The 27,362-nt window shown below is 44.6% G+C and overlaps 1 protein-coding gene across 2 annotated transcripts in view; it reads left to right on the forward strand.

Moving 5' to 3' along the window:
- ATF6B (activating transcription factor 6 beta) overlaps positions 1-19,730 on the forward strand; it is a 64,897-nt gene extending 45,167 nt beyond the window's left edge. Inside the window, exons 8-17 of one of the 2 annotated variants that reach the window (XM_068250292.1) lie at positions 1,900-2,036; positions 5,997-6,182; positions 6,273-6,364; positions 9,992-10,147; positions 13,655-13,762; positions 14,773-14,863; positions 14,949-15,022; positions 17,753-17,864; positions 17,945-18,029; positions 19,474-19,730. In XM_068250292.1, coding sequence (XP_068106393.1) covers positions 1,900-2,036; positions 5,997-6,182; positions 6,273-6,364; positions 9,992-10,147; positions 13,655-13,762; positions 14,773-14,863; positions 14,949-15,022; positions 17,753-17,864; positions 17,945-18,029; positions 19,474-19,682 — 1,250 coding nt within the window. In that variant the 3' untranslated portion in view covers positions 19,683-19,730. The remainder of the gene's footprint in view (positions 1-1,899; positions 2,037-5,996; positions 6,183-6,272; positions 6,365-9,991; positions 10,148-13,654; positions 13,763-14,772; positions 14,864-14,948; positions 15,023-17,752; positions 17,865-17,944; positions 18,030-19,473) is intronic. The other variant, XM_068250293.1, reaches the window with a different exon arrangement.
- Positions 19,731-27,362: the final 7,632 nt, after the last annotated feature.

The following is a 27,362-nucleotide window of genomic DNA, read 5'->3' on the forward strand; positions in this document are numbered from 1 at the left end:
TGAACCTGCGAAACGCGTTGCATTTCTTTTTGGAGTTCCTAATAAATGTGTTTGACTGTCTGAATCGCAGTCGTTGGCGTGTCTGCTTGAGGGAGGTAAGACCACCACTTCCTCCTTCAATTTTGCCATTTAAGTTGGTTTTTAAGCTCATTTAATCTAATCCTATACTTTTGGCGCCTCTGTTCATTGTATACAATTTTGTGCCCATAAAGTTATGTCAAGCTTGCAAACACTGGTGGACTAGCCAACACAAAACAGCCTTGCAGTAGACAAGAACATTTGTGGAAGTGTGGACACCGTGGTTGGTGCCACGGCTGAAAGAACTGCCACCATTTTATCAAACATCGTGGGAACCACTGACCTCATGAGGTGTTCTTCACACCCTTCCTCAGGCTTCCTGAATCGCGTCACAATGAAGCTGTCTGGTTAACTGGTGTTTATTTGTCGTAATGGTGTAAACTGTACCAGGTCTGTGGAGTCTGTGGTTTTTAAGCTCATTTAATCTAATCTTATACTTTTGGCGCCTCTGTTCATTGTATACAATTTTGTGCCCATAAAGTTATGTCAAGCTTGCAAACACTGGTGGACTAGCCAACACAAAACAGCCTTGCAGTAGACAAGAACATTTGTGGAAGTGTGGACACCGTGGTTGGTGCCACGGCTGAAAGAACTGCCACCATTTTATCAAACATCATGGGAACCACTGACCTCATGAGGTGTTCTTCACACCCTTCCTCAGGCTTCCTGAATCGCGTCACAATGAAGCTGTCTGGTTAACTGGTGTTTATTTGTCGTAATGGTGTAAACTGTACCAGGTCTGTGGAGTCGGTACAAAAATACTCCGACTCCGCCATTTATGAAACCACCGACTCCAGGTGCCCAAAATTACTCAGATGGCACAGTCTAATACTTACCAGAGCTGTGGAGTTGGTACAGAAACTATCCGACTCCTCAGTTTACGAAACCTCCGACTCCAACTCCAGGTACCCAAAATTGCTTGACTCCACAGCGCTGATCTGTATTGTCCAAGTACACCCTTCCTGGTAAGCCTAAACAGTAAATTGAATTTAAACCGAAATCGCGATCACCAAAATCACGATTTCGGAATCCTCATCACAGAAATTTCCCCTTTGACGTTATTTCCACATAGGGAAGTTTGTAGAAGCGACTTCAAACTTCTCCTAAGTCCCGGCGTGTGCGACCCACAGCATCGGCAGTGTTGGACATACCTTCCGCACGAGCCCAGTGCTGTCCGTCCTCTATCACCGTCTGGCGGCTCTTGTGCACCGCATACTTCCTGGTTCCTGTATATCACATGACATACAGGAAGTGTGCCGTGCATTAGAGCATGCAGGAGGCTAAGTGGATAGACAGGCATTGCTGGAATGTATGTCCAGCACTGCCGCAGCTTGGGGGACAGAGGTGGCGCAGAGAGAGACCCAGAAGGGGCACAGAGACAAAAGGGACACAAAGGGGGCAAGAGAGACCCAGGTGGTGGACAAAAGAGAGACTGGGACAGAGAGGCACAAAGGGGGAACAAAGTGTGATTTAAAGAAAACCGTGAATCAAATCGAAATTGTGGTTTTGGAAGGGAAATTGCTCAATTTTCCTAAAATCGTTCAGGCCTTCTTCCTGGAGACCATTTTTAACTCGTTCTTGCGTGGTTCTAATTTGCTGTGTGCTGAACATAATGATGCCTGGAGTAAGATGATCTAATTCAATATATTAACATAGCTATTTAGGATGATTTATCTACTCCCTTTAGCTGAGGGATCCACATGAAGAGATGTCTTCCAGACCACCTTGAGAAGCTCAGCTGAATTTGACTTGCTTCCACTAGAGACAATGGTGTCTGTTTCTGTGTACAGATCTTCTGACGTTGTGTCCTTGTTTCTTCAGCAGCCTCTCCACCTGTGCTGGTGTCACAGCTTGTGACAGTGCAAAACGGAGGAACCACGTCGTCACCCGTCAAACCCGAAGCCAAGACCATTGTGCCTGCGCCAAGCACTGGCAAGAGCAACCCCACCGAGGTGGATGTAAGTATGAGGATGTCAATCCCATGCAAAGCATTACAGGTGTAACTACTAGGAAGCAGACCATACAGCTGCAGAAGAGCCCAGGACTGTTCACCTCCCCTTTAATACAGGACTCCGCCCCCACCCCCCAGAGTAGATGATGTTGTGGCCACACTTGTTATGGGTGGAGGAAGTCATAGTAGCCTCCCAGCAATGGGGAAATACCATGGGGACTTGTGACCCCTTGTAGAAAAGCCTCCAGGCCGTGGGGGCACTCAAGAAAGGGAAGGGATGTGTCTACAATGATGGGCTTCATAAAGGTTTTACTGGGGGGGGGGGCATGAATTTTAGCCACGCCCCTGGTTGGGGAGCATTCTCAGAAATAGAGGAAAACGTGGTAAAAAGAACTAAAGCGGACCTGAACTCAGAACAACTTTCAGCTCTAAAAGATAAGCAACAGCCTTATAACTTTTTAAGAAAAACATTTCTTTGTTACAGCTTATACAAATCCTGCAATACATCTGCAGTGTATCTTCTTCCTGCTTTCATGGAAGCAGACGTATTGTTAACATCCTGTATTTACAAATTGGCTCTCTGCCATGGCAGTCAGCTGACACAGCTAAGGAATCAAATTGCAACTTATGATAAGTCACAGATGAGGGGGAATTAGACGGGCTAAAGTCTCTAAATACATACAGGGAGTATTTCTCTATACTTTCCTTCTGTCCTGTGCAAGAGTTCAGGTCCACTTCAAACCACCTTCGTCAGCCTCAAGACACATCTCTCATTCTTTTGTGGAGACCTTATTGTGCAGCTGCAGGAAGACTTCTGCACCCTCAGGGCTGTGAGCATGTTTTCTTCCATCAGAACCGGTTGCAGCAGATACAATATATGGTTTGGATGTTATCCTAAACATACAGATATGTGAAGGACCATCTGTACAGTAGAACGTTGATCCAGGGATCTTATCGTATTGGTCGTGTGGGGGAAGGACACTCCCCTCCACTTTAATACATGTGGCTTTTTCAAGGGTTTCTCTCTAGAATGGATCAGCTGGGGCTCTCAGGTTGCACAATAGCTTTTTGTTTTCAACAAAACCACATAGGATTGCCCGTTAAGTTTTAAAATGTATTTAGTTCTTGATCTTAGATATCGCTCTTTGTTTAGCCTTTTACTTGGCTTTGCATTATACACAGGTGTTGATAAAGCTTTATTTTCTTGTTGACTGTGTCATGGATTGGTGGGAAATCCTTAAGGGGCCCATACACCTAACGATTTTCCCTGCCGATATACGGCCGATTCGATCAGTGATAAAATCGGCTGTGAAATCGCCGCGCACACCGCTGACAGAACGATCGATTTCCGTCCGAAATCAATCGTTCCCGTCGATTCCCAGCGATCGTCCGTGCGGAAGATTTTTCTCAATCGCCGGCGGGTCGGGAGTGCGTCGATAGCGGCGTTCGAATGACCGCCGCAATACAGCGGGTATACATTACCTGTTCCGGCCGGCGCGAGTCCCCGCTGTCACCGCTGCTGCAGCTACACAGAACTTCCTGTCCCGGAAGGAAGTTTAAACAGTAGAGCGCCCTCTACTATTTAAACTTCCTCTGGACAGGAAGTTCAGTAGCTGCAGGGGCGGTCTGGAGCGGAGCGGAGAAGAAGACAGCGGGGACTCGCGCCGGGGGGGGTCTTCAGCTCCACAGATTGTGATCGGTTTCAGGCTGAAATTGATTCACAATCTGTTTGCAGTAAAGGTGGCCATACGATCCCTCTCTGATCAGATTCGATCAGAGAGGGATCTATCTGTTGGTCGAATCTGATGGCAAATCGACCAGTGTATGGCCATCTTTACTTGGCAAACACTAGTGTTTGTACAGTGCCAAGCATACAAATAACGAAGCTGTGTTTCTTCTTCTTTTTTTTGTTTTTCTTTGCCTGAAAGAATTAAACATCAGGTATGCAAGTGACTATAACGTAACACTGACTGATAAGAAATTATAGCCATAATGCTGGGAATACACCATGACATTTTTTGGCAGATAAAGGGTTTCGATAAATAATTTTCGACATGTCCGATCTGATTTTCGATCGTTTTTATGATCGATTTCTCATAAAAGTGAATGGAAATCGATTAGAAAAACAATCAGAAAATCGATCGGACAGTAGATCTGCTGAGAAATCTCATCGTGTATTCCCAGCATAAAACCTTGAAAGAGAACAGCTTCTGAGTGCAGGGATAGAAGGTCAATCGTTCATATATTTACTTGGAACTCTGACTGTGAGAAGAAGTGTATCATTCAGTTAAAGGGACTCTGTAACAAAAATGTCATTGTGTTTTCTACCATCCTACAGGTTCCTAAACCTATTATAATGTGCTCTGGCTTACTGCAGCACTTTCTACTATCACCATCTCTGTAATAAATCAGCTTATCTTTCCCCTGTCCGACTTGTCGTCCTGTGTCTGGAAGGCTGCCAACTCTTCAGTGTGATCTGCTATGCATGCCCCCTCTATGCACACTCCCCTGTGTGTGTGTGTGTGTGTGTGTGTGTTATTTACATTATCCAGCTTTTCTCTGCTCTCTTATCTTTTACAAGCTGGATAAATCCTCTGTTCACATACTGGTAAGTCACATACTGCAGAATTACAGACAACGGGGCAGAGCTGTCTGCAAGAAGAAACAAACAATCAGCTTGTAACTCTTCAGTGAGGTGCAGGGGGAAAGAAACACACAAATGATCTCTTGAGATTCAAAAGGAATGGTGTATACAGCCTGCTTGTGTATGGATGTATTTTCTATGTGTGGACATACTGTACATCAACCTACTTCCTGTTTTGGTGGCCATTTTGTTTGTTTACAAACAAACTTTTTAAAACTGTTTTTGACTACTTTTAATGCGGCGGGGAGCGGCGAAATTGTGACAGAGGGTAATAGGAGATGTCCCCTAACACACTGGTATGTTTACTTTTGTGTGATTTTAACAATACAGATTCTCTTTAAGAGACAAAGAGACTACAACTTTTTTTTTTTTTCTTATTTAAAGCGGATCCGAGATGAAAAACTAACTATAATAAGTAACTTGTCTATATATCTTATCTAAAGTATAGCTAGTTTACACAGCAAATCTAGCTTTAATAGAATATGATTGTGTCTTCCTGTGATACAATGACAGCAGCCATGTTGTTTGTAAACATTACACAGAGGCAGGCTTATCTGTGTCTTGAGCACTTAGCCTGTGAAAAAAACCTAATTCCCCCCCTCCTCCTCCCTCCTCCCCTCTGCCTCTGAAATCAATGGCTAGTAACACCTCCCCCTCCTCCTGCCCAGACTGAGCTCCCATGAGCCCTTGCTACTGCCAAGGCTCTCTGAAAACCTGTGGGCGTGGCTTGTTTATAGGGAATTAGAGTATTTTATAGGGAATTAGAGTATTAAAACAAAAACAAAAAAGTATTTGGCTTGAGGAATGCCCTATAAACAATAGGAAAGGAACACAATTATGCAAAGCGTAAAAGTTCACCTCGGATTCACTTTAAGCTGACACTCTGAGACTAAAACTGTCATATCCAAGGGTCATTTTAGGAGTAGGAGGATAGATGCAATCGATTATCTCATCAGATTAAATTTAAATCAATAGGGGGACAATAGATGATGGCGGTATCACAAGGCCAATTCCTGCAAGAATTCATGCTGAAATTGATTGGAAATCTGCCTGATCATATTCGATCAGAGAAGGATCAGTCTCTTGGTCTATTGGCTGCCAAAATGGCTAGATGTATGGCTACATGTACACATGGCTTTTATAAGGTGACAGTTAACCCTTCTTTAGAAGGAGAATACAACCTCAGAAGGGACTGTAATCCCTTTCCACAATATCCTAGGTTAAAACTACTTTTCCCCCCAGAGTAGGACTTTTAGGCTTTTCTTGCAGTGAACGATGCTGTACATTAACCCTAACCGTATTATTCATAACCCCTCCCTCCAGCCTAAGCTCTTAAAGCGACAGCAGCGCATGATAAAGAACAGAGAGTCGGCCTGCCAGTCGCGGAGGAAGAAGAAGGAATACGTCCTGGGGTTAGAGGCCAAGCTGCAGGAGACTGAGAGACAGCTGGAGAGCGCTCGGCGAGAGAACCGCGAGCTGCGAGATACGATGCAGCATCTGATGAGAGAGGTAACTGGAGGGATCTCTGTGAGACTAGAGAAACACCCGCACACGGCTTATAATAATCCTCTGTCCATTCTCACCCTCTCATTCCCACAGAACGCTGCTCTCCGAGGCTCCTCCGGGAACAGGAAGGTGGTGTGTGTCATGGTGGTGCTCCTCTTCCTCGCCTTCAACTTCGGGCCAACCAGGTGAGTTGGGAAGAGTCGCATGATGGTGATGTATTCACATGAGAAAATGGCATGCATTTAGCTGGGGCGCCTGGTCATTGGGGCGCTCAGGGGTGTAGTTATCAGCTGTGGTGCAGTTATCGGCTGACAGTGCTTTTATTTAGGGATAATCAATCAAAACATAACAGGTCGAGTGGGCGATGCGATCGGCTGGTGTCCAGTAAATGCCCCTCTTAATTCTCGATAATCGGACGCCCATGCAGTCGTTTTGGTCCCCGATGCAGCTGGTAGCTGACAGGATACTGCGTAGAATTTAATAGTTGAAGTTGATCGTGGACAATCGGTTACAACTATCAGTCGCTTGGGTGCCCATTTTTAGGTGAGTGTTAGGTATTTACAGGTGGGTTATTGTTAGGCATAGGTGGTGGGGGTAAGGCAGCTGTGGGCGGTAGGCATTACAGGTGGTGTGGGTGAGGCAGCTATGGGGGGGGGGGGGGGTAGGCATTAGATGGTGGGGGTAAAGCAGCTATGGGGGCGTTAGGCATTGGGGGGGGGGGGGGTTAGGCATTACAGGTGGTGGGGGTGAGGCAGCTATGGGGGGGGGGGTTGGGCATAGGTGGTGGGGGTAAGGCAGCTGTGGGCGGTAGGCATTACAGGTGGTGTGGGTGAGGCAGCTATGGGGGGGGGGGGTAGGCATTAGATGGTGGGGGTAAAGCAGCTATGGGGGCGTTAGGCATTGGGGGGGGGGGTGGTTAGGCATTACAGGTGGTGGGGGTGAGGCAGCTATGGGGGGGGGGGGGGGGGGTTAGGCATTAGGTGGTGGGGGTGAGGCAGCTATGGGGGGCCTTGAAGTTCAATACCCACAAAGCTACAACCATTTGTTGTCTCAAACCAATTGAATGTGTTTTTAAGACCTATTATTGTGATATTGAAGAACCGTTTTTTCTGCTTTTCTACATGTGTCAATAAAGTTTTTTCAGAGACTTTTTTTTTGCCTTTTTGAGATTGCATTAGAGTATATATAGTCCTTTTTAAAGGTACAAACAAGTGTTGGTGGGCAAAGTGGACTGCCCTGAAAAAGGACTGTGTTTTTTGGTCCTTCACAATATAAAGGATGGTATCCCAGAATTCTTTCTATAAAAGCTATGGGGGGGTTAGGCATTAGGTGGTGGGGGTAAGGCAGCTATGGGGGGGTTAGGCATTAGGTGGTGGGGGTAAGGCAGCTATGGGGGGGGGGGTTAGGCATTAGGTGGTGGGGTAAGGCAGCTATGGAGGGGGGTTTGGCATTAGGTGGTGCGGGTTAGGCAGCTATAGGGGGATTAGGCATTAGGTGGTGGGGAGGTAAGGTCAGGCACTTACGGGGAAGGGGGGTTGTAAGGGTGAGTCATTAGGTAGGGGCCTTCTTTTTAGGCACTTACAGGGAATGTTAAGGTTAAGCATTAGGTGATGAGGGTTTGGCAGCTATGGGGGGTTTGTGTTATTAAAGGGAACCAGAGACGAACAGTACTGAAAAAATGAAAAAGATGTTATACATACCTGGGGCTTCCTCCAGTCCCATAAGCCTGGATCGCTCCCACGCCACCATCCTCCGCTGCCTTTATCGCCGCTACCGGGTCCCGTCACTTTCGACGGACGCGGCCATTTGTACGCAAGAGCAGGGACTCCCTCCATATCCTTACGCATGCGCCTGCGTAGTGTGGAGGCGCATGCATATGGTTATGGAGGAGTCCCTTCTTTTGCGTACAATTGGTTGCGTCCACCGGAAGTGACGCACTGTGCTTGCGTCGACTGGCTGAAAGTACGGGACCCGGTACCGGTGATAGAGGCAGCGGAGGACGGCGGCGTGGGATCGATCCAAGTTTATGGGGCTGGAGGAAGCCCCAGGTAAGTATTAAAGCTTTTTTCCAACGTCTCTGGTTCTCTTTAAAGTGTAATTGTCGGGCATAAAATCAAAAATCAATTCTTTATTTTTATCTGGTAAACAAGTAATAAGGATGCTAATCGCGCAATCCAAAAGTTAAAATCTCTATTACTTTTCTTGTTTATAAATGATCAGTCCCCAGTTTACCTGACTCTTATTTCGTACGTTGCTGCACAAAGGAAGTTGCTGGGTTGTCCTTTTTTGCTTCTGTACATTAGTTAAGTCTGAGGGGAAATAAAGAAGCAAAAAAAGGACAACCCAGCATGCCATGCAACTTCCTTTGTGCGGCAACGTACCAAATAATAGTCAGGTAAACTGGGTAATGATCATTTATAAACAAGAAAAGTAATAGAAGTTTAACTTTTGGATTGCCTGATTAGCATCCTTATTACTTGTTTACTAGATAAAAATAAAGAATTGATTTTTTTATTTTATGCCCGACAGTTACACTTTAAGTGGAGGCGTTAGACAGCTATAGGGAGGTTAGGCATTGGATGTGTGTGTGTGGGAGAGATAGGCAGCTTTAGAGATGGGCATTAGGTGGGGGGTTAGGGTTTAGGTGGAGGGGTCAGGCAGCTATAAAGGAGGTTAAGCATTTTTGTTTCTGGGGCGTGGTAGGTAGCTATAAAGGGGGTTGGGCATTAGATGGGGGGCTGGGGTTAGGCAGCTGTGGGTGGGGGGGGGGGGGGGTATGGGTTAGGCACTTAGCATGAAGGGTTTATGTTATAATAGGTGGCAGGTAGTGCATAGCAATATACCGTTCATTTAAGTGATGTTTTACTATAAGCGGCACCACTCAATCAAATCTTTATGCAGATTTATGCAGCATGACAATGGTCCAATCAGATGCCGCTGCTGTGGCATTCAGTTGCTACTTGTACAAGCGGCATACGTTTGCATCTCATTAACCATCTCTTACTTCTGTGGGTTCAATTGATTGAATAGCAGCATTGCAATGCTTTATGCAGTGCAATACAACAGAGCATTAACTTACTGACGCTCCTCCCCCGATCAATATTTCAGTCTAATCAATAATCTCAATTGATATATGCCAAAAGTCGATTGAAATTATGATCGATGTGACGTTCTGCTGTGCTATGAATTCCTGGCAGATTTAATCAGAGTGATCGGATCTGCCGGGAATTGAGCGGGAAAACCAATGTGTGTATGGCCTGCATTCATGGCAGTGGGTGGAGCACATTGTTTAGAGTTGCAATCTCTCTCCATGCTAAGACGAAGCCATCGTGTCCACAGTAGGGGATCCTGAATGCCAGTTTCCAAATGCCTTGGTCAGTAGTGAAGAGCAACCATAACAAATCTGTATGTGTGTATGGATCAGGCGCCTGAGGTTTTCTGCATTCCTCATTCTGTCGGAGCTCCCCTGGTGGACAGATGCAAAACTACGGGAGAGCAGCCCCTGCAACCACAGGGGGCCCTTAGCAGTGAGGGATCCATACTAACATTCCCATCCTCTAATAAAGGGGCCCATCCTTCAGATCAGGTGCTTTTATGGATACACTTGTTATGAGTGTGCAGGTTATGATGGCCACACCTTGAATGAAGGGCCCCCAGGTTGTGAGTCACCAATGGTAGGCAAGGGAAAGGGTGTGAACATCGGGGACCCATCACAGTTTTGCTGGGGGCCCCCATGATTTGTGGTTATGCCCCTGCTGTTGGCTCTTTAGTATGACTGCATTCCTAACGCCCGGCTTCCTTCCTTCCCTCAGTCTCATGAGCAGCGTGCAGGAGGAACCCTTGAGAAGTCAAGAAATACCCAGCAACATTCGCCACTTACTCTCTTACAACAAAGAAATGGAATCGGCGGCTCCGCCTCCACCGAAGCTCTACTCCCCCCGCCCGTCGAGGCAGAAGAGCACTTTCAGGTAATGACCACTGCACTTCAAAGCTGAGCTTGCGAATAGCCAACGGAAGGATGATACTATGTACTGAACCCCTGTGTAGACACTTTCTCTAACGTTAAAGAGAACCCGAGGTGGATTTTAAGAATCCAATTAGCATACAAAGGCTGGCTCTGCATATACTGCCCAGCCTCTGTTGCTATACTGATCCACCCCCCCCCCCCCCTAAGCCCCCCTGCGCTCTGCTATCCCCCATAAATGATACGCTGAGCTGGCGACACGCAGCGTGTCGCCAGCCGGCTTTTTACATGTGAAGTGTCACTCTTACCACTCCCTCGCCTCCTCCATAGCATCGGTCCCCACCTGCGTCCCTTCCCTCCAATCAGCGGAGGCAGGGGGGCAGGCAGGGGAGCGGTAGAGACTGACACTTCACATGTAAACAGCCGGCTGGCGACACGCTGCGTGTCGCCAGCTCGGCGTATCATTTATGGTGGATAGCAGAGCTCGGGGGGCTTAGGGGGGGGGATCAGTATAGCAACAGAGGCTGGGCAGTATATGCAGATCCAGCCTCTGGATGCGAATTGGATTCTTAGAACCCACCTCGGGTTCTCTTTAATACAAAAAGCAAATATACTGTAAATTCATGTACAAAAACGTGTACTGTAACTTCAACACCACGAAGAAATGCTTGTAGGCAAATCACAACTCCGGTAGCAGACCGTCATATGCAAATATTTAACTAGTGGGGCAAGTCTATTTTAGGTGGCCCAGCAGGAAACCTCATAGGGAGCAGTTGTCCAATCACTGTCCGCTCCGCAGCACAAAGCGTTGGAGAGGATGCCATCCACCCAATCACATTAGCTGAATTTCCCTATGAGGTTTCCTGCTGGGTCTCCTAAACTAGACTAGTGCCTAACTACTTACTGCAAAACGGACGTTTTAAAACTATCCGTTTTGCATGATGCCGTGCACACTCCTGCATGGCCTCTCTCCGCTGCTAATGGGCTGGCGGGAAGTGGTTAAAGGTGCACTATTATGAAATGGTTAATGTTTAGTTAAAGGATACCTGAGGTGACATGTGACAGGATGAGATAGACATGTGTATGTACAGTGCCTGGCACACAAATAACTATGCTGTTCCTTTTTTTTCTTTCTCTGCCTGAAAGAGTTAAATATCAGGTATGCAAGTGGCTGACTCAGTCCTGACTCAGACAGGAAGTGACTACAGTGTGACCCTCACTGATAAGAAACTCCAACTATAAAACACTTTCCTAGCAGAAAATGGCTTCTGAGAGCAAGAAAGCGATAAAAAGGGTCAATAGTTCATAAATTTTAGCTCTGGCATACGTCAATGAATGTGTCATCGAGCAAGAACAATAAAACAGTTAAAACTTAAAAAGTATTTAAGCATAAAATAAAACTCTTGAATATCTTTAAAAGTCATTTTTTAGGAGAAGGAAGATAGATGCAATCATTTATTTCATTAGTTTATTTTTGCCTCGAGTGTCCTTTAAGGGAAAGTACAGTATAAGGTAGAAGTTAAAAAAAAAAAAATATAAAGCAAAACGAAGCAGATCTGTCACATTACTCATATAATCTTTGGCCATCCCATCGCCTGTATACTGGCGGAGCAGCTCACTCACTTGTGGGGGCCGACAAAAGCAACTGCCAAATTTCTCACGCTGCAAACATGTGGTCACAGCTCCCCCACGCCGCTGCTGATATTATTATACCTAGTTACGCTGCTCTTACAGTGTAGACCAGGGGTCAGGAACCTTTTTGGCTCAGAGAGCCATAAACTCCACATATTTTAAAATGTAATTCTGTGAGAGCCATATTTTTCAAACTGGGACAGTGCGCATGCGCAGCAGAGGACTCACGTCCCTGTTGCCATGGTGATGTTTACACAGTTGATCCTCTGGGCAGGGGAAGTGTCAGACATGTCTTCAGCTTCTCCTGGGTTTCAGCCACATCAGCAATTTTCCCGAAAGCCAGACAGGAGAAATACAGACTAACAGCTTGTACAATTAGCTAGCTGACTTGGGGGTTGATTCACTTTGTAGGACGAGATCCCCGCACTTTAGCCCAATAGGCTGCCTGTCAAGTAAGTTAGTAGTGTACAGCTACAGCATTAGCATCGCACTACTTTGAAAATGTTACTTGCGCTGCAACACTAAGTTGCACTTCTTGAGCAGTGTTGCTTAGTAAATCAACCTCTAACTGTGAGCCAGATGTAGCCATCAAAAGATCCACATCTGGCACCTGAGCCATAGCTTCCCTACCCCTGGTGTAGACAGTTTACTTATTACAGGTAGTCCCCGGTTAACAAATGAGATAGGGACTGTAGGTTCGTTCTTAACCTGAATCTGTTCTTAAGTTGGAATACTGCCATCTCTGTCCCCTGTACCTCCTCTGTGCCTTCAATGTCCCCCTCTGTGTCACCTCTGCCGTCTGTGCCTGCTTATACAAGTTTAAAGGCCATTTTTTTCTTTGAATTTTTTAAAATCGATTTTCTCAAAAACTACGAGTCCAATTTGATAAAAAAAAATGTTTTGGCTTGTTCCCATGGAAACACAGAATCCATGCCGCTTGTATCGACGGGTCCTTCGTAAGTCGGGGACTACCTGTACTCCAGCTTAATGGGCAACTCATCTGTTTTTTACCAGAATGTTTAACTGTGTGTGATTTATAAATGAGTACCTGTTCTCTTGTAAGTCAGTTATCAGGTATAGTATGTAGCCAAATCTGCCAGTAATCGATTCACTGCCACTTTCTCACTGTGTTAAAGAGGAACTTTACTGTAAAATAATAATGGGGGGGGGGATATAAATCGATACATTGCAAAGAACACAGAAGCGAGATCAAGAAATGATTGATATTCGCCGTGTATTTCATTCATGTTATTTAAAACACAATGAGCCTGCAGGTCATCATCTTTACTGGCAGACAAGGATAAAAAACTGGACAGCGGCAACTGCCATTATCTATAACCACACCCCCTAACAATTCCGATTGGCTAAAAGGCCGTTTTTTAATGGTTATACATTTGTACAGATGGAGATACTGGTTGCCTGGCAGTTGGAAACCGCTGTTATTTCACACAATACAACGAGGTTCACAGACAGGAAACTGTCAGGGCCATGGTAATGACATCACACTGTGGGAGGGGGTTCACCACAATATCAGCCATACAGATGTCCCTGATGATGTATTTGAGAAAAGGTAAAGATTTCTCATGGGAAAGGGGGTATCAGCTACCGATTGGAATGCAGTTCAATACTTGGTTACAGTTCCTCTTTAACTTGTGCTTGATTTCTAAAGTAGCAGTTTGTTGAGCACTATGCTGATTGGTTGCCGGTTGCATAGGTTTGTATTGTATCAAACAGTACAGCAGCAGATCAGATTTTAGATACCACAGAATAGCTCATATTTGATCATTAGTATAATTGGGCTGCTGCAGACTCATGCACAGTCAACTTATTCATAGTTCCATGTTGGGGATTTGACAATTGTGTTACTCTTGTTTTCCAGCAACGCGACCGGATCTCTCGCTGATGTGAAGCACATAATGGTCCATGATTTAGATCAGCTCTTCCTGGCCTCCGACTGCCGGCACTTCAATCGCACAGAGTCCCTCCGGTATGTGGCCCTGGTGTCATGGCGCCCTCTCTGCTGTGTGTGTTTGGCTAGGAGACTGGGGACCAGGGTTCAAATCTCAGCTCCTCCTGTTCAGTTAGCCAGCATCTATTCAGTGAAGAGACCTTGGGCAAGACTCCTTAACACTGCTACTGCCTACTAAATGCACCCTAGTGGCTGCAGCTCTGGCACTTTGAGTCTGCCAGGGGAAAAGCGCAATATAAATGTTGTCTTGTGTGTAAAGCTGGGCTGATCACCAGGCTGGTACAGAGTGTATGATACGGAGAACAAAGGAATACAGAGATGGCTGGCGGTGCCCAGTGTCTCTGAGCTGTCTGCAGGAGAGCAGAGGAAATGTAACTTGTTATAAACTTTTTGTAATTGTGTGTGACACCACAGCTAGCTTTTCATTCTTTTTGTCTGATATGCTAAAAACACTGACTGTACATTTAAGCAGACACCCCTTTTGAGAATGATTTGTCCCAATAGAGCTTATTCTTACACACAATGAACATGAAAAGTAGGAAAATGTTTATACAGCTAAGGTCTTAGGCCCCGTTCACATCACAAATGCGGATGGCCATGTGTGCGGAACGCAACGCATGCGAATGCACGCCAATCCGCGTTTCTGTGCATTGCATGGCTGATCCCATCACTGAAAAGTGAATGGGACAGCCACGCGTTTTTGCAAAAAAATACGTGCAGCATGCGTTCCCGGACCGCACAGGTCTGGAACGCATGCAGTGTGAACATCAGACAGTGCACTCTATGCACTGTCTGATGTCGTGCGTGTCGGCCTCCCGCACGCGTTTCCAAACCGCGGCTGGAAACGCGTGCAGTGTGAACGGGGCCTTAGGCAGTATTTGTACCTTGTCATTTTAGAACACTTGGGTATTGATAATGTTCCTTTAATAAGCGAAGTGGAAATGGTGGCCAGCCAATCAGAGGAGTAGAAATGGAGCTATTTGTCATGCAGTATTGTATCTCATTATACTCATTCCTTTGTGAACCAGATTAGCCGATGAGCTCAGCCTGTGGGTACGTCGGCACCAGATCGATAGGAAGACTGGAAAACAGCTCCCCAAAAAGCAGAGGAAGACAAAGGTGAGGAAGTTAGTGAGCACAGAGGTAAATGCTGCTACAAGATGGCTGAATGTCATGTGACCCTGCCTTCTGCTTTTTTTCCCAGAAGCCTTTGGTGCGCAGCAGCGTGGGGCTCTCAGACCTGGTACCAGCTCAGACATCCAGACTCCAGTCACAGAGGTCCAACATTTATTTCTAGGGATTGCTGTTTCTGTCTTTAGCTGGGAATTTATCTTATAGTGAACCAGAGACGAAGCACCCTCATGTATTTTACCATATATATCAGTGGGAACATTACAGTGTTGCCAACTCATCCCTTTAATTACTGACACATCTAAGTTTTATACAGGTTCCGGGGCTACTTACACAGAATCAGTGCCTTAAGTGCATCTACTTAGCCACGAAACCTGAATAATTCATGTGTCAGTAATTAAAGGGATGAGTTGGCAACACTGACATTAGAGAAAACACCTACTCTGCTTCATCGGTGACTGCTCAGCCTGCTTCTAATCAGCCCTGATAAAATCCCTGACTGAGCATTCAGTCTGGCTTTCCTCAGGAATCATTATAGCTGAGTCTGTCTTTGATGTCTTTTCAAGTCCAAGCCTACCCCCTCCTGGCTCTGCTATAATGACTCAGCTATATGAATAATTCAGCCTATCGCAGCGGATCGCTTCTGTGTCCCCCAGGGGGACAACCATGTCACACGGCTGTCCCCTGTACAGCGCTGACTTAGATCGCAGCGCTGTACTTCGTTATTAGATGGCGGTTCCTGCCGCCTAACAGTCTCCGAGTGCCGATGGGCGCTGGGAGACTGAAGGCGAAGCGCCTTCATTAGAGCGGAGATGCGCAAATAAGCGCGCGCAACTCACGCCAACCGGCGTGGAGTGGTCCTGGGGCTGCCGCCGCGTTCACACCAATTGGCGTGCAGCGGTCAGCAAGAAGTTAAGTAGCCATACATCTACCGATTCTGAGTCAATCAACAAAGCGATCAACTTTATTGGGGAATCGACTTCAGTATAGTTGATCGATAGTCGATCGACTAGTGTCCCACACACTACAAACGATATCCTATGCGATTCACCTTCACTGATTGATCTGAGCAATGTTGTGTCTCCATGCTCTGAATGCAAAAATCAGTCAAATGATATGTGAACAGTAGCAGATCCCTGTGCGATCGACCAATATCTTTGATCATGCTCCATCAACTAAGTTGGTCGATTTGACGAGATATCAGCCACTTTTCATCGATTGGGGAACACACTCGATACTTTGATTCTTTCTCGATTCGATAAAATGATTGAATCGAATGGTCGATCGTACTGCAAAATCGCTAGATGTATGGGCACCTTACTGCAGTTTTCTGTGTTTTAGACCTGGTTCACACTGCAAGAGCTTTTTCTAAGCACTATTGATTTGAAAAGCTAATGTAATGCTATGGGTGTGCTCTCACTTGAGCATTGGGATTTTATAAATATCGCCCATAGAAATGCAATTGCTAGAGCTTTTCAAATCACTAGCACGTAGAAAGCTCTTGCAGTGTGAACCAGGCCTACCCATTCATAAATTACAAAGTGATCCAAATCAGGAAATGCTGGAAAGCTTTCTCTCCATCTCCCCTTCATATCCTTGTAATACTGTGATGTCTGTGTCAGTTAGTTACCATAGTTATGCTTGCGCCATCTTTCTCACTGTGTCTGGCTTTTACGCTTTCTCTGTGTTGGTCTGTTCCCACGAGTATTGTTAGACTTAAAGCTAACTGAAGTATGCTAAAAAAAAAAAAAAAGTTTCGCTTACTTGGGGCTTCTGCCAGCCCCCTGCAGCCAAGCTGTGCCCACGCCACTCTGGAACTGATCCTCCAATCCCCGACCATGGCTCACTTTTCTTAATGCAGTGGAAGCCGACGTCCACTGAGCCTTGGCCACGCGTATCCTGGTACGCGTTCCCATAGCCAGGAACGTCCTACGTAGACGCAGTACGAGAAAATCTCTACTGCGCCTGGGCAGTGCGACGGGAACATGAAGGAGGATGCTCGCGCCCAGGGCAGTGCAGGCGCAGTGCACTCCAACTGTGTGTAGTGAAACTGAGCAGCGACGGGGGGAACGAAGGATCGTATGGGAACTTTGCGGGCACAGGTCGGCTGCAGGGGGCTGGCAGAAACCCCACCTAAGTGAAACTCTTATTTATTTTTTGCACACTTTAGTTCTACTTTAACTGTTATTTGTAGATTGTTGTGTTTTTAGGGGTACCCCCAGTATATACAGAGGATTCAGTAAAGGTGTGGTGAACGCATACACGTAAAAAGGGTGCTGGAGATAGCTGCTACAGGAATATCAGTAACATTACCTATAGTCTACTAAATTACGATAGTAAAATATTGGTAATCTTTACCGATATTTTACAATGACCTTACCTAACCCTACTCTCACACAGAACCCTCCCTCTACTGGTGCCTTACACTTAGACCTCTCCTGGTGGTGCCTAACCTGAACCCTGTGCCTAACCTTAACGGAAACCTAAAGCAAAAGGTATATGCAGGCTGGCGTATTTATTTCCTTTTAAACGACACCAGTTGCCTGGCTGTTCTTTTGATTACTCTGGCATCAGTAGTTTCTGAATCACACACCTGAAACAAGCATACGGATATTCTTGGCAGGATTTTGTCACAAACCACTTATCTGCATACTTGTTCAGGGTCTATGGTTAGAAGCAAATGATCAGCAGGACTGCCAGGCAACTAGAAATAAATATGGCAGCCACCATATCCCTGCCAGTTCAGGTTCCCACTAACCCCCCTAGAGAGTCTCGGGTTGGGGATAGAATTTTTTTCCACCCATCTATCTTTTGGGTTTTTTTTTTCTCCAGTTTTGCCTCTGTGGTTTCCTCACAGTTCTGTATTTTCTCCATCAGGATAGTGAATACTCCTCTGCAGTTATTCGGTCCCCAGGAACAAAGTGACCATTTCCTGATGGACGCCATTGAGAGACGGGAGGATACTTTCTATGTGGTGTCCTTTCGGAGGGTGAGTACTGGGATAGCTGGTGACCTTTATGTTGTCTCCTTTCTCTATGGTCTCCTGACACGGTGCTCTCCTCTCCTCAGGATCATCTCCTCTTGCCGGCTATAAGTCACAATAAGACCTCTCGGCCCAAGATGTCCCTGGTGATGCCAGCAATGCCTGTGAATGGTGAGTAACCAAGTGCTGCTTAGATGGGTCCACTCGTCCAACATAAAAGGGTGATTAGGTCATAAAGGACTGGCTAATTAATACTGCATTCAGCTCACCCATCTATTTTGTACTCCTGAGTCAGGGGAGGGGCCATGGACACTTTTGTCACACTCATTGGCCAGCGCTCTGCTTTCTTCAGCGTATGTTTGCGATTTACCCAGTAGTCCTTTTGCAATCTACTGGTAAATCGAGATCAATGCATTGGGCACCCCTGCCCTAAGATATTCAATCTTAGAAAGTCATGTAGCATAAGGCTGGGATTTTCACATCTATCGCCCATGCCTGTATTACTTAAAGAGAGTCTGAAGCCTTAAATCTCTTTTTACTTGCCAGACCTCTTCATCAATAAGATCATAGCTGATACGCTGCATTCCCGCGGCAGAACGAGGGCTTTATACCCCCCAAATCCCAGAGGCAAAATTTGGGGATCCCTTCGTGGTAGAGGCAGAGCTTTGTGCATTAGCTCTGCCTCTGCTGGAGTCTATCTTCGCCTCTCCCCGCCCCTACTTTCACTGAGAGGGGCGGGGAGAGGCGACTCCAGCAGCAGCAGAGCTACTGTGCAAAGCTCTGCCTCCCCCAGGCAGAAAAATCCACAACCTGGAAAGTTGTGGAATTTTGCCCCGGCATTTGGGGGTTACAAAGGCATCGTTCTGCCGCAGAAATGCAGCATTTCAGCTATGATCTTATTGCTGAAGAGGACTGGCAAGTAACCAGAGAGATTTTTTTAAGGCTACAGACTCTCTTTAAAGGACCAGCATCGCGAGAATTGTCAAATTGTAAAATGCATGTAAACACATACAACCGAGAAGTATGTTTCTCCTAGAGAAAAATGAGCTATAAATTCCTTTACTCCTATATTGCTATCACTTACAGTAGTTAGTAGAAATCTGGCAGAACTGACAGGTTTTGGACTTGCCCATCTCCTCATGGGGGATTTTTTTTTTAAAAGCACATGGTGAATGGCAGTTGATCAGTCTAACTGCCAAAATGGTGTGAAAACTGGTAGAGCGGAGAAGCCGGCATCTTTGTATAGATCCCTTCCAGGGAGTGCCTTTGTAAAAAAAAATAAACAAAATACTATAAATTCCCCAAGAGGAGATGGACTGGTCCAAAACCTGTCAGTTTTGTCAGATTTCTATTGCCTACTGTAAGTGACAGGAACATAGAAGAAAGGTTATTTATGGCTCATTTTACTCTGGAAGAAACATACTTCTCATTTGTATGGGTTTTCATGTATGTTTCGTGATAGGGGTCTTTTAAAAAAAAAAAAAAAAAAGTTGCTTTTGTTATTGCCAGCAAGAACCGTGTAACCACCTTTAGCAACATTTAGTGATGAGATCTCATGCCATTCCTTATTTCTGCCTCACTGACCAGTCTTGTTTGTGTGTTGTGCCCCCTGCAGACAGCGTGTATAATACCTCCCGGGGCTACGAGACCATGATGCAGATAGACTGTGAGGTCATGGACACCAGGGTCATACAGATAAAGTCCTCCACAGTCCCTCCGTCCCTGCGCACGCCGCGCACTCCTCCCCAACACCAGGGGGCAGCACCTGGGAACCTCTCCCTCTATCTACAAGACCAAAGGACGACGGAGGATGGTCAGAACTGAGCCGGGGGGATACGGGAAGCAACTGTTAAAACTTTTATACTTTGTAAATAGCCTTATGTGTATATAAGAATATATAGGTGGTGAGAATGAATGAAGGGGGGGGGGGGGTAATTCTCTTCCTAGCACTTTCTTATAGGGGTATGGACAGCCATTTGTTTTTTAACACCAGAAAAATGCTAAGGGAAAAATGAAATATTGCAGCTCATTCTTTTATAAAGAGGCAGCTTTATAATCTAGCCACCTTTTGAAAGTGCTCCTGATAAGGCTTTGTAAGGATGGACATGTTTTGTATGTTTTGTTGATCACACCGCTGTAGGGTTTATGTACAGTAGCGTTTATTCAGATGCAACTAGTTCACAAATGCATACACGTTGTAATTGGTCTCAACCAAACAACTGTAGAGGAGTGAACAGGCAAAAACTGAGGCGCCAATCAGAGTAAAATATATTAAAAATAGTTTAAAAAGGGAGGCAGTAATAGACTCGCCTCCCCATAGAAGAATCTGCGAAACTCTGTCCATTATAGGCTTTTATTATGTACGCCAAAAAATTGTGATGCGTTTCGCGGGTCTCAACCCACTTCCTCGGGCAGTAAAAGCAGGAGCAGCTGTTGCTAACTCAAAGCAAGCCTGGCACCTGTGGAGCTACAAATTCCAAATGTAGCAAAATAGGGCAAACTGAAAGGGACCAAAGTAATAGCAACTCGGAGGGGGAAGTCAATTGCCAGATCCCCAAATAACCCGTGCGCGCCCCATGGAGTATAACATTACTGCTATAGCCACGCCAAACTCGGGCACTACACGGGGTGCGCCAAGAAGTCCTGCCTCGCCCAGGGCACCTGTCTGCCCCACATGTTGAGTCAGACTCTGGAACGTGGATAAGTCTGTAGACTTCCTGTCAACTGACAGGAAGTGGCTTACTGCTATATGCTCCGCCCACAGTGGCCTCTGGGCAAGCCAGGCATCCTGTATTGCATAGAACACAGCAGGAATGGTCATTTCCGATGTATAATTCGGCAGGAAAATGGTCATTTTACGAAGTGAGATTGCCACATATAATCTCTGATCACAAAGATCTTTTCTCGCATACTAATTACTTTTAATGCACATGTTACAAAGCCTTAAAGGGACACTGGATAAAGGTTGTGTGTTTGTGTAAATAGATAAATTAATGTATAATGTTCTTATTTAGTAATATATTGCAAACAGCAACAGTTTGCAGCTACGTTTAACAACCAATCGCATTTCACCATTTCCACGGCGTAAATGAAGACTCCTGATTGGTTGCTTGAGTTACTGCACTTTGCACATCGGTACTAAAGATGTCTCAATAAGACGTATTCAGTAAAGCGAGAGCAGAGCGAATAATCCCACAGCAACCAATCAGAAATCGGCTGACATTCCTTCTGACTGCCAGGATTGGTGAAATCGGATTGCTGGCTGCACTTTGCATCTTTGCTTTTTTTTCTGCCTTATTAGGTAAGACTATATAGCACTGGATGATGTCAGAAATGTACGAGACACCATCTTATTTCTTTATCAGCACAGAAAATCCACTTTTCTTTAAAAAAGGGAGAAGGGGGGGCACAAAAAACAGTCTCTCCAGTTCAGATCTTTAATACAAGGATTTGGGTAGACATTATCATAGCGGTCTTGCCTGATATTAGCGCATTATTCAGCTGCCCCTTGGGGTTGCTATTAGGGCTTGTTCACACCTAGGAAGTTTTGCGTTTTTGGTTTTTTTTTTTCTTTTGATCGCTGTCGTTTGTGTCGTTTGTGCAATGAATCCTTATGACATAGTTCATATATGAGCTTTTCGTCAGCTTTCCGCTCAGCAAAGCGCTGCCTGTATCATTTTAAGGGCTATTTTGCTACAATTGAAGGTGTAGGGAAAAGTGCTCACAAAATCGCTTTGTGCAGCGATTGCATTCACGCTTTTAAGGATAAATACTTTGTATTTATTCTTTTCTGGGTCAAATAGTTCACTTCCTGACTTGCTTCAGGAAAACCAAGCAAAATCTCTTTGAAAAGCGCTTTACAAAAAATCGTAGCGCGAAGTTAAGCACCGGCAGGGGAAAAAAAAAGTCACTCACAAAATTGCAAAACACGGCGGTCTGTGATTTCGATTTTAGATGTGAGCAAAGCCTTAGATAGTGCCTGGAGAGTGCGTTGCCATTTGCTGTAATTGCTTGATTATTCCAGGTGTACTTTTCGAGGGAGAGGAGTTACTGGTGGGTCTGTACTCCTTAGGGTAGGAACACACTAGGCAGAATCGCGTATGTGTTTTCCACTATGTGCTACATGTATATGATTCTGCCTAGTGTGTTTCTACCCTAAGGAGTACACCAAATTAATCATGGCTCGAGAAATATCTAGCCGGTGTCATCCAATCACTGCGGCAGCCTGAAGGCCTTATTTTCTCCATTCACAATTTAATTGGATTTTGCAAGTGCATCTTTGTGCCTACCATGCATAGTACGGTACACCATCCCCATTTATGCCACCCTTGCATGAACACGAACGCACTGCATGCTGCTTTTTCTGTTTGTACTTTTATTGCAGTCAACACGGTTTCCCTAAGGCCTTGTTTACATTGGGTTCGTTTAGAAACGTATTTAGGCGCATGATTAAAACGCATGCATTGATGTGCGTTTCATTGCATTGCGGTTCACTTTTTTAAGCAGACCCGTGCAGTTACATGCGCTTGATTGCGTTTTTGTTCAGCACGTTTTGCTTATTTGATGTAGCAGATGATTTGTTTTCATTTATAATTTTTGTTTTAATTAGGGGTTAAACGCATCTCCAAAGCGCATTGCTATGCGCTATTATGCACTAAAAAAATGCACCGTTTTCACTTGCATTGCTGCGTGCATCACAGCACAAACGCACAGAAATACATGCAACACTGCAGTAATGTAACTTGTTACATTAGAGTCAATGGAAAAAGCTGTACCTAGCAAAGCACACAGGGCAATGTGCTGTAAAAAGCGCCCAGCAACGTCCCTAGTGCGAACGAGGCCTAACACAGAATTTATTCATAAAGAAAAAAAGACAGCAAACGCAAAGAAAATTGCCAAAAGAAAACTGAGTAGAAACAAATCCAACGCATGCATTTTGTGTTTGCACATGCGCTTTGTGTTTGCACATGCGCTTTGTGTTTGCACATGCGCTTTGTGTTTGCACATGCGCTTTGTGTTTGCACATGCGCTTTGTGTTGGCACCTGCGCTTTGTGTTGGCACCTGCGCTTTGTGTTGGCACCTGCGCTTTGTGTTGGCACCTGCGCTTTGTGTTGGCACGTGCGCTTTGTGTTGGCACGTGCGCTTTGTGTTGGCACGTGCGCTTTGTGTTTGCACGTGCGCTTTGTGTTTGCACGTGCGCTTTGTGTTGGCACGTGCGCTTTGTGTTGGCACCTGCGCTTTGTGTTGGCACCTGCGCTTTGTGTTGGCACCTGCGCTTTGTGTTGGCACCTGCGCTTTGTGTTGGCACCTGCGCTTTGTGTTGGCACCTGCGCTTTGTGTTGGCACCTGCGCTTTGTGTTGGCACCTGCGCTTTGTGTTGGCACCTGCGCTTTGTGTTGGCACGTGCGCTTTGTGTTGGCACCTGCGCTTTGTGTTGGCACCTGCGCTTTGTGTTGGCACCTGCGCTTTGTGTTGGCACCTGCGCTTTGTGTTGGCACGTGCGCTTTGTGTTGGCACCTGCGCTTTGTGTTGGCACGTGCGCTTTGTGTTGGCACGTGCGCTTTGTGTTGGCACCTGCGCTTTGTGTTGGCACCTGCGCTTTGTGTAGCAGCATCAAGCCTGAAGGTGGAGCAAAGCCTTGAATTTGATTGAAGGTGAAGGATATTTTTTAGCGTCCGTAAATTACATAATGACTTCGAAGCACTGATATGTTATGACTCATGACCATTTTTAAACAAAAGTGGAATTTCACTTTAAATGAAGGACACTTAGGGCCTAATTGGTCCATAAAAAAGGCATCTCAGACTTGCAGACTCAGGCAGGTATCAGTTGCACATAATCTGCAGATATCTGAGGAGACGTAGGGCAAGGACTCTAAGTTATGAATGTATCCACACTGGTACATATTTAGCAATAGATAAACGCTTATGGAATGACGTTAGGGCTGCCCAGTACCTCTCTTGGATGTGGTGATACCACTTTTATAGTGTTTCAGATAATTATTTTTTTTCCTTTAAAGAACCTTTATTCCTATTCCTTGCTCTCCAGTTGTCTTACGATTCCCATGGAAACAGTGTCTTTCTGTTCCTCTGTTGAGCACAATAGAGAGTTTGTCTTCTCTCCCTACACAGACCTCTAGTGGCAGATGGGAGGTGCAGCAGCAAGCTCATATTATCAGCCCTTTTAGCAGTTGTGTGCACCAGTTGGATGGCTGGAGAGACATATTTAGTGTGGTAGACACTGGAACATATGTAAACTTCTTACCAGGTTGAAGAAGGGCATATTGAGTAGATAACTGTATTCGTGACTTTGGCACACCTTGTCCTCATCCTTGTCCATTAGAGACAGTCCTCCCTAGCGGTATTGACGGTTATACTGTACATGTCAATACAAAACATGCTGTGAACAGTATTGATGTGAATACACATTATTACTCTCCTGCACTGTATTCTAGACCCTTGCTTGACACATTCTGGCAAGTTACAGGAAAAAAAGTTATGAAAACGAATTGGATCATGTTTTGCACAGAAATCCTAGGAAATTGAAAGCCAGGGAGGTTAAAGAACCCTTATGCCTTCACATTTTCTGTCCCCCTCTCACCACCCCAATAAAGATATGTATATATATCTATATCTGACACAAAAACGCACTGAGCGGGAGTCACATGACCATGTCGCATTTTACTAGAATGATACATTGGTCATCTAGCATATCATGAAGGTGGGTGAGACAAACAATAGAAACAAAAAAAATTGTCAAGGCAGGAATAGGTTTTAACATTTGAGGAGAGATAGTCAATGAGATGTGAATAACTCTGAGTTGATGCAAATGTATGTAGTTTGGAAATTAGCTAATAAGACCAATTACTGCATCTGCATAATTGGCATCACCTTAGAATTATTTGCATCTCACTGACCATCCCTACATTTGAGATTAGGACCTTGTAGGTGGAGTATTGAATTGTGTAAATTATTTAGCCACAACTTCTCAGATTATCGACAAAAGGGATTTTTTTTGTTAAGCTACTTTGTATTGTACAATTCTTATGTGTACAGAAGTCCAAGCATTTAATTGCCCAAATGCGCACTCTGTTAAGCTTGAAATCTCCCCGTGGCTTTTCACGGTTTATCAATGAGTCTGTATGGCTCCGCCCTTTTATGTAGATTAGATTTACATATACAGTACAGACCAAAAATTTGGACACACCTTCTCATTCAGAGTTTTCTTTATTTTCATGACTATGAACATTGTAGATTCACACTGAAGGCATCCAAACTATGAATTAGCACATGTGGAACTATAGAACATAACCAAAAAGTGTGATATATCTGAACATCTGTCATATTCTAGGTTCTTCAAAGTAGCCACCTTTTGCTTTGATTACCGCTTTGCACACTCTTGGCATTCTCTTGATGAGCTTCAAGAGGTAGTCACCTGAAATGGTTTTCACTTCACAGGTGTGCCCTGTCAGGTTTAATAAGTGGGATTTCTTGCCTTATAAATGGGGTTGAGACCATCAGTTGTGTTGTGGAGAAGTCAGGTGGATATACAGCTGATAGTCCTACTGAATAGACTGTTAGAATTTGTATTCTGGCAAGAAAAGAGCAGCTAAGTAAAGAAAAACGAGTGGCCATCATTACTTTAAGAAATGACAGTCAGTCTGAAAAATTGGGAAAACTTTGAAAGTGTCCCCAAGAGCAGTCTCAAAAACCATCAAATGCTACAAAGAAACTGGCTCACATGCAGACCGCCCCAGGAAAGGAAGACCAAGAGTCTCCTCTGCGGCGCAGGATAAGTTCAGCTGAGTCACTAGCCTCAGAATATTCCCACTGATAGATATATATATATATATATATATATATAGATAGATAGATAGATATATATATATATATATATATATATATATATATATATATATATATATATATATATATATATATATATATATATATATATATATATATATATATATATATATATATATAACATGAGGGTGCTTCCTCTCTGGTTCACTTTAAGGCTTTACGTATATTGTCACCACTGTGATTTTCCTACACACTGTGGTGCTTTCTTTGACCGACTTTAGTTTTGCTGTAAATGTCTTTACTAGTGAAGTTTTACCTGTCACAGAAGGCCGATTGTCCTTTGTATTATCATTGATTGTGTGTCCAGCTCTATGCTGAAGGGTGCCTAATCTCCTGTCATAGCACTTCAGTGATGAGACACACTCATTAACCTGTCAAATGATCCAAAAGAGCTGAAAGCTAATGAAATGTTTAATCTAGGGCAGCAAAAGGGAACACTTTTTTACCAGTGCTGGAATCAGGCAGCCCATTAGACAGCCTTATTGGGAGCTTTCAGTCTTGACGTTGAGCAGATGTCGTCATAAATAACAGAGCAAGCAGCTATTACAGACAGGTAAAATTTCAGTGGAAGACCAGCTTCACGGATAAGATTTAGATAGATGGTAGGTTCTCTTTACCATCTGTTTTAAGTGATAGATTTATTTTATGTCTGTGTCCATTTTATTTATATGACTCGCTATGTATATATGAATAAAATTTTAACGTATACATGTAGATATAAATATGAATATTCATATATTTAAACATAGCCAAGTTAAAGGGAAATGAAATATCGCGCTGTAAGCCTTATCATGACGGCGCCCAGGGAATCGCGGTACGGGGGGGGGGGGGGGGGGGGGTCCAGGGGCTGGAGCAGGTGACGGTCCCTGCCAGGTGACAGCCGTTGTACGGTGTGTATAGACCTCGGACAGCTGTTTTGGAAGATAAAGTGCTGAGGGGATGTAGGTTATTGGACAGACCCCCGGCTGTGAAGTATGGAGCTGATTTAGTAAAATCCTACCAGTCATTGAGAACACAAGTTATCCTGCAACCCTGACACGGACTTATCAAAAATGATCTAAAGTGTGTGTTAAAAAAAATTGCAATCTTCTTCTGGGTCATATCGGAAGATAGGAATGGTTGCTGTAAGGTCAGCCAATTTGAATCTGGGGAAATGTATCTTTATAATTCCAGAGTCTGCTTTATTCTAGGTACACACCATGCAATTTTCTGGCAGATTTACCTGCCTGATGATTGTTTCCAACATGTCCCATCTGAATTTCGATACATTTCTTTGATTTTCAGATTTTTTTTTTATTGTTTTTTTTCGATCTTTTTTCATTATTTTTTTCATAGAATTGAACAAAAATCTATCGAAAAAAGATTTAAAAATCGATCGAAATTCAGCTCGGACATGTTGGAAATAATCCATCTGGCAGGTAAATCTGCCAGAAAATTGCATGGTGTGTACCTAGCATTAGATTTACTGAAGTTAATGCGATTACAGTACTACATTAATTTTATTTGTTATAATAGCATTACAGTGTATTTAATTTTCTTAAAATATAGGGTTGGTAAGAGGAAAGGACAGTAATATAATCAATATACCCCCAGGTGTTGCATCATCTGCTTCTCCTTTTTGTCTTGGGGAACCTCGAT

This window comes from Hyperolius riggenbachi, chromosome 8, assembly GCF_040937935.1.
Source record: "Hyperolius riggenbachi isolate aHypRig1 chromosome 8, aHypRig1.pri, whole genome shotgun sequence".
NCBI lineage: Eukaryota > Metazoa > Chordata > Amphibia > Anura > Hyperoliidae > Hyperolius > Hyperolius riggenbachi.